General features: G+C 50.7%; 1 protein-coding gene across 3 annotated transcripts in view; it reads right to left on the reverse strand.

The window, feature by feature from the left end:
- The window catches only part of LOC144160989 (rab11 family-interacting protein 4A-like), a 270063-nt gene that overhangs the window by 121633 nt on the left and 132526 nt on the right, over nt 1-15904 (reverse strand). The window contains exon 1 of one of the 3 annotated variants that reach the window (XM_077692055.1): nt 2995-3435. The exons of the other annotated variants lie outside the window; for them this stretch is intronic. Within the exon in view, the coding sequence (XP_077548181.1) occupies nt 2995-3160 (166 nt within the window). The 5' untranslated portion in view covers nt 3161-3435. Of the gene's footprint in view, nt 1-2994; nt 3436-15904 lie in introns of those variants that run through there. 3 annotated transcript variants of the gene reach the window in all.

Consider the following 15904-nt stretch of genomic DNA (forward strand, 5'->3'; position numbering starts at 1 on the left):
CCGCGGCCCCCGTGATGGGCCATGCAGACACGCAGGCTCTTGCTACGCCGACAAGGAGAGGGCGGTGCAAACGCAGACATGGCCGACGCGGAGCGCACACAGCGGTAAACCTTAGTGAAACCTGGGGCTCTATTGATCTTGAAAATGGTGCCCTGTCTGTCCAAGTGATGGGACGTACAAGCTCCAGGACGATGCCTCGTTTTAATGCAGAAAATAGTGCCTATCGATGACGAATCTACTGCGAATGCATATCCAAGTGATGAGGCACATATTATAACCGATGGCGACCGCGCACACACATTGGGGCGTTCCTTTTTCCAACGATTCGCGCTTGAAAGACGCGCGACTTTTTGTTCGCCAAGAGCTGTCGCAATCACCCCATCATCCCAAACGGATACATCCCTATCCCCGCACACGTAATCACCGGCGAGGATGGCTGCAGCTACGAAACAGCAAGCGTGGGGCACATCCGGCACTTCGCCGAGACCAACTACACCACGCTCAGGGTACTGCTCAATCTGGCTATGGCGCACAACCTCGACTTGGGCTTCAGGTTGCGCATCCACGGAAGCGACTTCCACCTCAGCCACCTCGAAGTGCCCCGAAACGAGCTGGAATCGATCCTCAGAGCAGCCCTTAACGCTACCAGCCGTGCCATGCAGGCTTCGTTTAAGGGTACACAAGTAGCTTTTGCTAACTTACACAGCCCCAGTACAGCCGCAAAATACGTTTCTAACAGGAGTAAATTTCCCGCCACCGTGACGTGCCACGGGGGATGGAGTGACGTCGCATGGGCCGGCACTACAAACAAGTTTATCAGCCCTTGATCGTCCGCGGACTGCGTGGATCGAGATCCGGCGCTCGATTTTCCCCATATGGAAAACTTCCGCTTCCCGCGCAGTGTCCAGGACCGGTGTGAAGTGAGGAGGCGTTAACTCGCGGTATAGCAAGGGGAAACGATCAGGCGGCCGCCCCAGTACAATTAATTGCCCGCTCCTGTTTCTTCTCGGGGTGGTTTGGGCCGGCGGCCACGCACCAGTCTCACTAACAACCATCTGCGGCGTCGTGGAGACGTTGCCCTGGAGTGGTTTCGGAGCCGCCACTGTTTCGCGCGTCTTCCCCTGCAGCATTTCACAGCGGTCGACCCGTGGGAACAAAGGACACCCCGCTGCGTGCCGCGTGGCAAGTGAACGCGCATAACGGGTGCACGCGCAGGAGTGCTTGTACGAGGGAATCGCGTCACGGGAAACGAAAGCGGAGAGAGAAAGGCGGAAACACGATGTTGCAGAGAAGGTTTGCATTGGATTGGAGAACGTTTATTGAGCATAAAAGTGGGTGGCTTTCTTAGTGGATCCAGATAGCCGCAAGCCAGCGCAGCAGCGTGGGCGCGAGCGAACAGGTCTGATAATTACGTCAGCGCAGTTAAGTGCCCCACGATCGCTCGTCTTTGGGTGGGCATTTCAACACCCCTGTTCAGCTGAGCACGAAGCCAGCAACGGGCCCAACGTATCGCATTCGACAACGTCCATGTTTCCTCAGTGGCGCTAGGTATACGACTGCCTCGTCGATGTCGACGAACCGCGCACGCCTGCTGCCATGCTGATGCACGTCAATCGAAAGCGGAATGTATGAAGTTCTGCGTGGGTTCTTTCCTCAGCTTGCCTAAAGCATGAAAACTCGGGTAAACAAAAGGAGCACGTTTGGCGTGCTGCAGGCTGAAAATCGCTTGGCGGCGCAGCGGTGGAAGAGGCGCAGGGACAAGAAAGGTCACTTCGTTGAGCAGGCGTTCTGTTTAGGAACAGGCCGTATTCTCAGACCACCTTCAACCCTCCGCGTGGGCGGAGCTTCCAAAGCCAGCAGCCACATGGCGCAGCTGGCCGCGCGCTCCGTCAGTATTTCTCCGCATCCCCTGACAATGGGCCCGTCTGCAATCAACCCGTCGAGTCTGCGTACTTCCAGTTTTTACGATACGGACAGAAGGGATGCGTCGCGTCGGCCTTTACCACCCTCCACTGAACTGAGATTTGTCCATCAACCCAGTGAAATCAACGCTGGCAAGGCCTTGCGCTGTCGGCACAAGTGAACATCACCGACATGGTGAAAGCAGCGAAGGATCGGGGCGACAATGATGAACGCCTAGGACGGGCAGTAGACGTCAAATGGGGTCGATCGGCGAAAACACCATCATGCATACACCAACGCTGAGCACTAGACGCACACGAATCAGCTTTCACAACAAGCAATTCGATTGCCGCTTCGAATATGCTTTTTCATAAGCGTACACGCCTGGGGAACGCGCGCTCACGCATTTATCGGTTTCATTGGCAATACAAAAGACCTGAAGATTCGTTGCTTGCCACTGTGTTCCAAAGCTGCGCAGGACGCGTGTGCCCTGACATTGGTACTTGCCCCCTTTTTTGTGCAAATAATTAAACCGCCAGTTGACTTCTATACGCCCCGCCATGTTAAAGTGTTCTTCCGTGGATCCACGCCTTTTAGCGGCTTTTCCGTGTCGCAGTTCGACTACGAACTAACCAAGATGCTGAGTTGACAAGTTTACATCACTAAAGTCTCTCTCTCTCTCTCTCTCTCTCTCTCTCTCTCTCTCTCTCTCTCTCTCTCTGTCTGTGTGAACACTTCGGAAGGAACCATGTATGTGCAGCACGTCAACCACGTCTGCATTCGCGTTCCCAAAGCGTATAGGCCGCGAAGCCCCCGAGTGCGGCGCAGATCCGGCGCGGCTGAAGCTCGCTCTACATGGGCCGAATTACGCCAACAAACTTCGCCCGGCGGCTGTACGCGGAGCGGGCCCTTCGCCCATCTAGACACTTTGTGCTGGTTCAGTCTGCCACGGAGGAGATGGTGCTCTCATCGGCGTGTCTAGCCGATCGCCAACGAACTTCCGCTTTGTTGTCACCGCCGGGCAGAGTCCGTCGGCGAAATTCGCACCACGTGCATACAACGGGCTCGCCCGAGTGCTCTGACAGTGCTCACCCTTGGACTTGGCCGTGCGACGCCTGTGGCGCGACCTCCCGGTTCCTGCTCCCAGGCTGCGCTGTTCGGGCAGCAGGCCGAGCCGACGGCAGGTCCAGTGCACTTGGATCGCGAACACGCACAGCGCCAGCTGAGCCAGCGACTTGGCGAACTCCACCACAAACATGATCGTCGCGACACACCCGCGCCAACGCCGCAGACCTCCGGCCGAACCACGTCCGAACGGCGACGCGCTCGAGACAGAACAGTGCAAGCCAGCGGTACCCTCGGCCCAGATGACACCGGCGCAGCCACGCTATTGGTTGCCACGAGTTGGTCGGTGCTTTCGCCGCGTATATCATAGACAACGATAGCGGGTGGCGCGCAATCAACACGCATGGACGAAAACATGCCCGTGAAAAGCACGCCAGGGCGAGCTCGTATCTCGACAAGCAAACACAGCGCGGGCCCAGTGCGCCCTGTGTATTCGTCGCCCGCCTTGCCGCTCTCTTCGAGGAACGCTGGTCAGCCGAGCACGCGGGCGTCGGTCTGCGCATGCGCCGAATGTCGCCACGGTTCGTGACCGCGCACCGGTCCCTCACCCTTGAAAGAAAGAAAGGCCGCGTGGCACTTACTAAGAGAACACTAGCCAGTTACTTGTCACAGTATTCACTAGGTACCATGCATAACCTAGTAGAAAGCTACACATGAAAATGGGCATCCTCGAATTACGAGTCCTGGACGGTCCGCGGGCAGACCGGGGACTGCGTTCGGATCGGAATTTGTTTAGAAATACATGAGCAAATCGAGTGCCGGATAGCGCCTCCGGCGGACGATCCAGGACTGAATCGAGAAGGCCCAGTGTGGATCGGCTGAGCGGCCCGCACGACATAGACACATTCAACACGCACATCTCACAATTAGACCACAAATAAATTGAGTAAAGAACCGACGGGATGCACTACGAGAGCGAGTATAACTTAGTTTCCTTGGAAAGATTCATTATTAAAGTGCGCTGCATTTTTGAACAAGGGACAGGGACAGTGGAAAAGGCAAAACCAAACGATGGTGCGCTAACCAGCAACTGGTTTATTTAAAGCTGTATCGTTATTTATAAGTATGCGATGGTGAGTGCATTAGTATCTTCGCGCGCGTGCGCTCATGCGCAATTGGATTTTTCTTCATCACTTTTATCTCCTTTGCTGAAATGTGCTATCCCGCTCAAAGGACCGAAGGGTTCGGGGAGTGACTGAGGCCTTCAGAGGGCTGTCTGTGGAACCTCACAAATCTATCAGCGTGCCCACAATAGAAAAGGAGATAAAAATGTTGAAGAAAGAAAAATCCAATTGCACATAAGCGCACGCACACGAAGATACCATGTTTAATGCACTCACCATCGCATGCTTATAAATAACGATACGGCTTTGAATAAACCAGTTGCTAGTTCGCGCACCATCGTTTGGTTTTGTCTTTTCCACTGATGTTAGATTCGCGGCCGCGGTGCCTGCTTTTCAGGTGGAGGCGAGGAGCGAAAACGCCGCCCGTGTGCCGAGATTTGGGTCATAAATTAATCCGGAGCCGTTCACTACATCGCGCCTTCACTGCATAGCCAATGGGTGTAGCAGTGCCCACAATCGTCAACGAGGGCACGTGTGATAGCCCCGTTCCGCGCCCTGCACGCTCGGCCTCCGCCCTGGCACTTTTTGGCGCAGTCACCCGGTTCGAAGATCGCGAATGGCAATGCTCATTCACAGTCCAGGACAAGCTGCAGCCGCCAACCACTCAATTGGCGACTGTGAAGACAACGACTCCCGGGCAGCCCTGAGGCGGAGTTATAAGTGAACAAATTGCCTTTGGAACAAAACTGGAGCAGCTTTCTACGGCTAGGGTTGCGTGCATTTTTCCTGCGTGCGAGCAAAAACCTCCCTGCGCCCCCCCCCCCCCTCCCCCCCGAAATAAAAAGAGAAAAGAATAAAATATGGCCCAATCGGCCGCTACAAGGCGACTCTATCGCTATTCTCAGTTTCATTTACTTGTCATAAGCAGTTAGCTCGCAATGAAGTTGTAAACGTTACAGAGTTGCCATCCGCTGTCAATGCATATTCGGTTATATTCGGGAAGGTATGGTTGTAGAAAACGTCTGTGCTCTTACTTTACAGAAACTTCCTCTACAAAAATTTTATGACAATTAGCCTCAAAGACGGCTATCCTTACGCCTAGTTTAATTTACTTGTTTCAATTAGCTCACAACAAATGGGTTCGTGCCTTTACTCAAAAATCTGGGCCACCCCTACGTCGTGCGCTAGACAGCTTCGGATCATCGGCCTTCAACGAGCCAAGTGACTCGTGAATTATTTTCACGCAATTTTTTCCCAGTGTCTGTAGCACTCCTTAGTTATCACCCACGACGCCTCCCACGGTCCACTCGCCCGATCAGCTGTGCAGTGCGCCCTCGCGGGAGCAGCAGCTGCACGTCGCACCCAGGCTACGAAGCAACCACCCGTCGTCGCCTGTGCTGGCGGCCCTGATGACAATGACTGCGTCGCGAACCGTTTTTTAAGCCCCGGTCTCAGGACACCGTGGTGTCAGATGAGCTGGGGCCTCGCAGGCGATCGCCATTAGCCCTTGGAGAAGAAACGGCGCCGTGTGGCCGCCGAGCGTCGCCGATACGCAGAGGATAAGTAGTGGCGGCGTCTATAATTGGCCTCGCCTACTTCTGTAAAGCCGCCAGTCTATAGTCTGCACACACACGGTCGTGACAAAAAGCCGGAACAACACTTTCGAAACAAAATTGCCAAGAAAAACAATGATATTAAGGTAAATATTCAGCCTCATCATCATCACCACCACACCAGCCCATCTACGCCCACTGCAGTGGGCGGGGAAATATTCACAGTAAAAGCGCAAAATGAAATTTATAAACCTGAAACCGTGCGCGTGCGTGCGTGCGGGTGCGAGCCCGCAGTTATAACAAGTGAGCGTGGCTTGCTTTTATCAGCACCGGGCTCTTCCATGACGTCACTGCGTGGCGAGGAGCCACGCCAACCAGCTGTGCACATGTTCCGGAAATTTCCAAAACGAAAGATGCCACAGAGGTATCGCCCGCTTACACCGTAACTCCAGAGACAAACAGCTCAGCCCGTAGGGGCTCCGACGACGTTCGAGCCACACGTTCTGCAGCGCTAAATTTCTCCTGTTTCTTGAGCCCCTATAGATAAAATTGCAGGTAGATGCAATCCCCAGTAATTGCCTCCAGATGCGAAGCCTTCTTAGACGCTGCAGAATCACTCGTCATTGCCTGGCAGGCGTCCACGTAAAATCCCGAGTATTTACAAGATAGAAATCTTGCAGTGGAAGTGCGAGTATTCGTAGCATAGCCCCATTATAAGAGCGACGCTTGCTACACCACCATGCCAACCGTCGTGTTGTGCTGCCCCCTTAACAGCAAAACGAATGTTTCGCAATAAGAGGACGGGTGGAGGCTGCTCCGACGAAACGCGGTAGCTTTTTCCCCCGTGTTACGTATGGGCCCGCCGACGGGCTTTCTTTCAGAACTCCTCAGCTGTGCTGCGAAGCCACTATAGCGTGCCCCTTCCAAACAAGCCCCACCGTGTCGGTGACTCGTGTTTCAAGCGTGCGGTCTGTTTGAGCAGAGAATCCATGCAGTCGCTCTGCTCGAGTCCTGTATTGTAACCTCGCCCGTTTCTTTGGCTTCGGCTCACCTCTCGCTATGAAGTAAACAGTTACGTTAGCCCACGGCTTCTGGACTTCTTCCCGGCTGCAACAGCGGCTGGCCGCTCTTCACTCCACGCTACCACACGTATGTCGGAGGCCACGGAGCTCGGCTCGGGCGCGCCCTCCCGGTCGCAACACCCGCCACAAGAGGCCGCAGCTCGCAATGAGGCCCTGCAGAAATGGCGGAGGGCTACGTCTCATGTCTTCTCATCGTGACAGCGGTCGCAGTCCGTCTAACGACGGCGATAGTTGAGTGCGAAGCTTTTGTCGTGAGGGACTCTGTTGCCGCCCGAGTTTCGACTTTGACTCGTCGAACTTCGCCTTTCGCTCGCACGCAGTTTACAGTTTTCATCGCTGCGGCTGACTTGGCCATTTAATTTCGCACAATGAAAGCTTTGCGTCCAAACATCGTCGCCGCTCGACGGAGGGGTGCATGGTTGTATTTTTTTCCCCCAATTTCGCACGTTCCGATGCAGCCCTTCTCCAAATTCAAACTGCGTAATCCGGGTCGGAATGGCGCGTCGGATAAACGTCGGCTCCGTAAAACGAGGGACCCGGGTTCGATCCGCGACCACAGAGATAGTGTCTTTATTTTTTCCCTTTCACCCACGATCCTCGTCATCGTCCGAGAAAGCTGGCTTCCCTGCAGACGACCTCGGTGAGACGGAGAAAGCTTCGCTTTGAAACAAAGACCCGCGCATCGAACAGCGCACACGAATTCTATAACAACAACAGGGTTGAGTGAAGCACAAAAACAAGCCACGTGACTGCCCTGAGACGCAATGGCCTCAATGTCCATCAGTTGACGTTGCTTCAGTGTCTTTCAAAACGTTCGGTTTTGAACGTTACGTCCTGCAAAGGTCTAATTGGATTCTTTATCACATTCAATACGCGGCTGTCAATTCGACCGAGACTGCACAGAAAGGCGACTGCCGTAGCGCGCACATTCAGCGGTCGAAGAGTAAAAGGGGAATACATCCTCGCGAACAACCGCGTGCGCATCAAGGTGAAGGCAATCGAAGGATGCCATACAAAAACATCTCGGCACTGAAGGCCGCACATCAACACCTGCCCGATGACTCCTCAATCTCCCTGCCGCATGAATACATGTTGGAAAGGGGATCCGGACAGTTTATCGAACGCCGTTATATCGAACGCCGCTTTATCGAATGCCGTTTTATCGACGGACGTTTTATCGAAGCCGTTTTATCGAAAGTGTTTTCCCGCCATTTTCGTATAACAAAACTTGCAGTACGTTTTTTAGTTTCCTCTTCGCTGTATAATTTGCAAATCTTTCAACAGCGAGTCTATTTAACAGAATTTGTAGTCGTTATAGGTGTTTTTTATTTCCTTCCTGCATTTTGTTTTTGTGACGCGCTAAATTTGTCTCCACAATTTTTTTTTCGTTCATTGCACAGGTGGAACTGCCATAACGAATGCCCTTGTTCTGCCATAACGAACTGCCATAACAAACACCCTCTGATCTGAAGCATATCACGGCATTGTGGCGCATGGACTAGAATGCCTCGATATTCTTTGGACTTTTCTGTATACATTGCTTTTGTATCTAATCTAATCTAATTATTTCGCCGCGTGTGTTCCACATAAACAAGGCACTTTTTGGTGCCTGTGAGTCCAATGTCAAAAACGTAACTGGGACGCTGGCAAAAGCCTCTCCCGATTTCTGCATTCCTAATTCTTAATGGGCACTGAGTTCACTTACTAAGAGGTTACCGAGCCTTGTCCTACTGTCCTCGATGCCTTGCTTAGAACTGACGAGAACAAAGTTAGTTACAAAATCAGCCACCATACTACAGGTTAGTTCGTTTTCATCTCCCCCCCGTTGCACCCCAGCATGTCTGGAGCTTTTAGCCAGCACTCTTCTTCCAATTTCTTAAAAGGCATAAAAAAGGTAAAATAAAATTAGCAAACACCAGAAATAGAGAAATCGTGAAGGTCTACTCAATACAGCGCCGTCGCCCGATTACCTAAAAATAACAATGTAAAATTGAAACAAATTGAGAAGGAGCAAACAAAATGTAATATTGCCCGTGCGATTATCTGAACGAAGCACACAAAAAACAAATAAAATGCGCTGTCTGGTCTGGCGTGTTCCTTCAAGGTCACCAGGGAAACGTAAGATAGGTGAATCGAAGGATGGTCGTAAGAGTGTTGACGAAGAAGTATGGAATTATACGAAATCCTGTATTTTTGATGATGATGGTTGGATGTTTATGGCGCAAGGCCAACTGGGGCAAAGAGCGCCAAGACAATAGTCATATATGAGGGGTGAAACCTGAAACACTACGAAAAGTCAGCAAAAACACAAGTAAAACAACAAAACGACAATGAGCATGGCTGGTGTATAGGGCCAGGGAGTGATCACGCGTGGTATGAAATGAGGTCTAAAAATTGAACTTCTTCTAAATATTTAAAAACGCACTTGATAGAAAACATGGGATTGTCAGAGAGGAAAAACGCTGGGTGTAGTGGGACGTGTAGTCTGTATAGCTGTGGGAAGTGTTTGCGTCGTGTTGTGTGAAGTGCGTTGCATTGAATGAGTATGTGAACTACAGATAGGGCATCTCCACACCTGCCACACTGGGGTCTTGAAGACCCCGTGAGGAAATACGAGTGTGTGACATGTGTGTGCCCTATCCGCAGCCTAGCAAGGGCAACTTCTGTGTATCTGTTGCGTGTGTCAGTGGTGTATGGTCCCAAGCGTGGCTTTATAACGTGTAACTTGTTATCTGTTTGTTCACTCCAGTGTGTTTGCCATCTGTTGCGAAGTTTGTGTCTGATGTGTGGCTTCATGTCTGTGTATGGCACTGTTGCAATGTCCATTGTATTCAAGAGTGTAGCTGCAGTGGCCATTCGATCTGCAGTTTCGTTCCCGGCAATTCCAGAGTGCCCTGGAACCCAACAGAAAGTTATTTGAAGGTTTGATGCATATGCAGATATGATAGCCTTAAAAACGTGATTGATGACAAAGTTTTTAGAATGCTTTCCTGATGCAAGTGCTTGTACAACGCTAAGAGAGTCCGTGTACACGATGGATTTTACGATTTGATGTTGGACTATGTGATTTATTACCATTAAAATACCGTATGCTTCCGCTGTGAATATACTGCTACAAAAGTTCATTGTTTTACTGATGTTAAAGTTTGGCCCATGCGCAGCACAAGCCACAGCAGTTGCAGTCTTGGACGCATCGCTGTAAAACTCTTCACAGCGGTACTTATGCTGCACAAACAAGAAATGCTGCAGAATCGCAATCCTTGGTGACCTGTTCTTGCTAAACTGCATAAAAGACAGGTCACACGACACAGGGCGGAGATGCCATGGTGGAATTGAATCAATGATGGGCGTCTTGTGAATGCCTGAAAACGAGACTTCAAGCTCAGAGGCTTCTTCTCGCACTCTTAGATGAAACGGCATGGAGATTGATGGACGATTTAAAAAGAGTTGCTGTGAGGATGCATCATTAATGGTCGGAGTAAAAGGATGATTTGTCATAGACATGATTTTTGAGGCATATAAAACGTCCATGTACACCCTCTGGTGATCTAGGGACCATTTATTGCATTCTACATAGAGACTTTGGACAGGGCTAGTGCGAAAAGCACCACATGCGAGGCGTAGCCCTAAATGCAGCAACGGGTCCAGCATTTTCAGTGCCGTTTTTGTTGCGCACCCATATACAACACTGCCGTAGTCCAAGCGGGATCCCACTAGGGCGCTATAAACCCGCAGAAGGAGTTGCCTGTCTGCACCATATGACTGGTGAGAGAGAACTTTGAGAATATTCATTGTTTTTAGGCATTTTTGCTTAAGATGTTTCAAGTGTGGGACAAATGTTAGCTTGTTATCGAATATTATGCCTAAAAACTTGTGCTCCTTTTTAACAGGAATTGAAACGCCATTCAGAGTAATATCTGGGTCCGGATGGATCCCGCGCTTTTTGGAGAACACAACACAAGAACTTTTTCCTGGATTGAGTTTAAAACCGTTCTTGTCGGCCCAGCTGGCAAGTTTTTTAACACCAAGCTGGACCTGACGTTCACAGATTGACATATTACAAGATTTAAAAGATATCTGTACGTCGTCTACATACATAGAGTAAGAAATGGTAGGTGGCAATGCCTTCCCAAGAGAGTTCATTTTAATTATAAAAAGAGTACAGCTTAGAACTCCACCTTGCGGCACGCCGTTTTCTTGCACATGAATCCTTGACAGTGCGCTACCAACTCTCACGCGAAACGTTCTGTGAGACAGATAACTAGCCAGAGTGTTGAGCATATGGCCCGAAGCACCGAAAGACTTCAGGTCACTGAGGATCCCGTAGCGCCAAGCGGTGTCGTAGGCCTTCTCGAGGTCGAAAAACACAGTTACGACATACTGTTTATGCACGAAGGCATCCTTAATATACGATTCAAGAGCTACGAGTTGATCATTCGTGGATCGCCCCGCCCTGAAGCCTGCCTGGCTGCCCTCGAGAAGACCGTTGTACTCAAGGAAGTACACGAGCCTGCGATTTATCATCTTCTCGAAGAGCTTGCACAGGCAGCTCGTCAGGGCAATAGGACGGTATCTTGAGGGGGACGACGGGTCCTTTCCCTCCTTCAGGAAAGCTACAACTATAGCCTCCTTCCAAGAGTTTGGAATGTGCCCCGAAAGCCAAATCATGTTATATAGGTGTAAGAGTGTTAGAAGAGTGTCTGCGTGCAGGTGTTGTATCATTGTGTAAGTGATGTTGTCTGGGCCTGGAGCTGAGGGTTTACATGTGCTCAGAGCAGCCCTCAGCTCATGTAGTGAAAACAGGGAGTTGTAAGAAGTCTGTGATTTGTTGTTGTCATGTAGGGACTTCTTTTCACAACAGGCTTTATGTTTCAGGAAAGTGTTCGTGTAGTGTGCTGAACTGGACACGTGTTGGAAGTGTTGTGCGAGGGTGTCAGCCTGGTCTTCCAGAGTGTCCCCTGTTGTACTGACCAGGGGCAGGCTGTGTGTCTGTTGTCCTTTGAGTTTGCGTATACGTGTCCATACTTTCCGTGTGTCTGTGTAGGAGTTTATTGATGTTATGAATGTACGCCAACTCTCTCGTTTTGCCTCACGGCGCACACGTTTTCCGTGTGCCTTGGCCCGTTTGAACAAGAGGAGGTTTCCTGACGTGGGGTACCGACAAAGGATACCCCACGCCTTGTTCTGGGCCTCTCGCGCCCGCCTACAGTCCTCATTCCACCACGGCCTCCGCTGGTTGCGCGGGGCACCAGAGGCGTGGGGAATGGACTTTTCGGCGGCGTCGAGGATGTGCGCCGTGAGCAGTTGCGTAGCTTCTTCAACGTGTAGGTGTCCTATGGATGTGTGGTGTAGTTTGGATGTCTCTGTAAATGTATTCCAGTTAGCTCGTGCTTCATTGAACCTATTATGGGAAGATAGACTGCATGGGCCTTTACCTATGTATGTTAGTGAGGTGGGGAAGTGGTCACTGCCATATGGGTCAGTGCCCACACCCCACTCGAGAAGAGGAAAGAGAACTGCAGAGCCAATCGCCAAGTCAAGATATGAGTATGTGTTGTGTCCTATGTTATGGTATGTAGGCTGTTTATTGTTGAAAAGGCATGCTCCTGAAGATGTAAGAAATTTCTCTATCAGGCGACCTCGGGCATCCGTGCGAGATGAGCCCCAAAGAGAGTTGTGAGCATTAAGGTCGCCTGTAAGAATGTATGGTTCGGGCAGCTGGTCAACCAGTGCCTCGAAGTCAGAGGTTGAAAGTGCAACATCAGGAGGAATGTATATGGAGCATACCGTTATCAACCTATTAAATATTATTGTTCGAATTGCCACAGCCTCGAGGACAGTGTTCAGAGTGACAGGGTGGCATGCTAAAGATTTTCGGGCAATTATGGCCACACCCCCAGAAGAGTGCGTGCAGCCATCCCTGTCCTTTCTGTATATCAAGTAACTGTTCAAGAAATTTGTGTTCTTGGAATTCAGGTGTGTTTCCTGAACACACATTACACTTGGCTGATTGGCATGCAGGATCTCATACACGTCATCAAGATTATTCAGAAGGCCTCTGCAGTTCCATTGAACAATATTTTCTCTTCCCATTATGATGTGTTCGGAGCTACTGGAGTGTGACTATGTAGGGTCTTTTGGGGCTTGGACTCTTGGAAGGGGTTTTCTGGCCTTTTCTACTGACCTGGACGCCGCAGCCCGTTCCTTCCGCTGGGATGGAAGCCGGAAGGGCTCGACGTCCATGTCGTCATCTGAAGGCAAGGGGGTGACCAGTGGACTGGGCCCCCTTGACTTGGTACCCTGTCGGGTGTTCTTTGCCTGTGCCGCGGGCGGGGCAGGCGGTGGAGCTAGGATGGGCGCTGCTGTGGGCCCTCCCGTCTCCATCTCCCTGCCCTCAGGTGTCCCTAGGGCAGGTGAAGAGGAAACAGTGAGAGCGGCAGAGCTCCCAGCGGCGATTCCAATCGCCACATTTGCTGGAGTCGCCACACTGGGCGAGTCCTGACACCGCTGGACTACCGAAGGCAGTCCGGCAAGAGGCGGGGCCCCCGCAGCCTCTACAGGTGTTGTAGAGGCAGCAGGTGGCTGCTCAGCTGGGGGCTGGGACAGCAACACATCAGCAGCAAGGCTGCACTGTGTCGCTGTGCTGACCAAACGCCACCCCAGCCCCCGGCGGGCAGCGTCTGCATAAGATGTAGCCGAAAGCAGCTTGTGCTTTTGGCGTGCCTCAGCAAAGGTGATGTTTTCTGTTACTTTCAGTTGTAGTATTTCTTTTTCTGCTTTGAATTTTGGGCAGGTTCGCGAATAAGCAGCATGTGGACCACTGCAATTCGGGCACTTGACTGTGCTGTTTGGACAGTCATCCGACGAATGGTCAGACTCTGAACATTTAGGACAAGTCAGCTTTCCTCGACATGATTGAGTTCCATGGCTGTATCGTTGGCATTTAAAGCATCGCCTGGGATTAGGGACATATGGTCGTACATTGCAGCTTAGGAAGCCCACTTTGACCTTTTCGGGTGGGGTTGTGAAGTCAAATGTTAGGACAAGATGCTTTGTTGGGATTTCTTCATTTGCTCTACGGATTACAATTCGTTTCACAGAAGTTACTCCTTGAGGTTGAAGCGCCTGAAGAAGTTCCACCTCTGTCTCAGACTGTAATTCCTTTTCTGAGATTACACCTTGAGAGGAGTTGAGAGTTCTATGTGGAGTCACAGTAACAGCCAGGTCAGCCAACGTGGTCTGTTTCAGGAGGTTTTCGCTTTGATTTTTTCTTTTTACTTGAACAAGTAGGTCACCGGATGAAAGCTTCTTAGCATCATAGTCTGAGCCGACAACCGACTCAATGCATTTAGCCAAAAGAATGACTGACTTCTTGCCAACAGGGGTGTCCCCTGTGGAATGAACTACAAGATGTTTATAGAAATGTTCTGCCTTCTCTTTAGCAAGTACTTCGGTGCGGCCTCTTTTGGGAGGCCGATCATTGGAGGGGGGGGTTTGAGAAAATATCATACAGTATGTATAAAAGCAGGGAGACGGGGGTACTTTCTCCTTTGACGTTACCCTGGTAGTCAAAGAGGTCCCGGAGCTCCCTGCCTGGTAGACAGGCAGGGAGCCCATCGGCCGGAGCTTGACCAAGGCTCCGACGGCCACCGTTACAGGTTTCTACCCTTCACCTTAAAAACACATCACCACGGTAGGTCACAGCTTATGTTGGGGGGCTCGGGGTCCGCGGTATCGCCAGTACCGTCACCATGAATACTCAAGGTGCCCCGTGCGGGGAATCCTGTATTTTTATGTGAGCATGATTAACAAAACGCGTAAATCGGGAAGGGATGGGCCAGTTGTCCTAGGTTACGAGATTCCCTAGTGCGAGAGTACCTATGACCACTTGCATACTTAACAAGTTCGCCTATAGGCGAACTTGTTAAGTATGCAAGTGGTGTTGGCATACGACGAGTTGGCTGTGATGGGTTCACTTGTGACGAGTTCTCCTGGACTCTACCACTGTGTTGGGGCCTCGCTTTCACTGTCGGTACCTCCCCCGTTGCATAAATATAGCACTAATCTTTCCGAAGTTCTTGGTACGATATATCTCCAGATGCAAACAATGTGACCACTTGGTCGGAGTAGGAGTCGCGTGCATACCACGTGACTAGAAAAATCCGGGTAGGAGAAGTCTTTGGATCCCTTAAGGATGAACAATGGCGCAAGGAATATATTTGGCAACACCAAACTAAATACACCGATACACATGTAAGAATATTGCGCACGGCGTTAGGGTTCCTACTACAGTGGATAATTCTGTGGTATAAACAAGGGGGACATAACGCTTGAATGCAATCAATGAAGACGCAAAAAATAAAAAAAAACTCGAATAACGCAAACGTCATCTAAACACGGCAGAGACTGTAGAATGAAGCTAACTGCAGGTTAGGTTAATGCGACGGCCAGTTAAACAAAATAAACCCCGAAAATTATAATGAAAGCCGCAAAGCCCCCTTTCGATAAAACGAACGCGGGTGGTTCGATAAAACGGGCATTTTTTCGATAAAACGGCGTTCGATAAAACGGCGTTCGATAAACTGTCTGGGAACCGTTGAAAAGGCCACGACCGACTGTGCACACCAAACAAAACTGAAAGGTGGGTAAGTTGGTAAAGCATGTGTTTTTCGAAAAACATGTGTACATCAAAACGTGCTTCCACTTTCCTGGAAAGTAAATGTCCAGCACAAATACGTCGCGAGTCTCTCTGCGATGTGTGGCGTAAACGCTGCCGGTGTCGACACCGCCTGGCCGTCTGCAGTCCAGCTCAATGTACTCCGCATCAATGCATGCTGGAAAGCAAGGGTCTTTCCAGGGACGTGGTGCGGCAACATCGCTTGCTTCTCGTCGGCGCGAATGACGATTCACGAGGCAAACTTAACTACGGGCGGGAAATGTCAGCACTCCGTCAACAGCAGAGACAATGCGGTGCGAGGTTTCAAAGTTCTGGTGGGTTAGATTTTGGACTAAACGCCAGCCTGTGACTGCCTCTCTCGAAACTTTTTGCGATGTGTGCGTGCGTGTGTTCGTCCGATGTTTTTTTTTTTTTCTCTCTCTCTCTTTATTGTTACTGATTTTTAGCGCCTAACCCTCACCACATATTCATCAACCATCTGAAGTAGCAAGCCCAGTGTTC

This window comes from Haemaphysalis longicornis, unplaced genomic scaffold (assembly GCF_048455015.1).
Source record: "Haemaphysalis longicornis isolate Haplotype H1 unplaced genomic scaffold, Haemaphysalis longicornis Haplotype H1 scaffold_11, whole genome shotgun sequence".
Lineage (NCBI taxonomy): Eukaryota > Metazoa > Arthropoda > Arachnida > Ixodida > Ixodidae > Haemaphysalis > Haemaphysalis longicornis.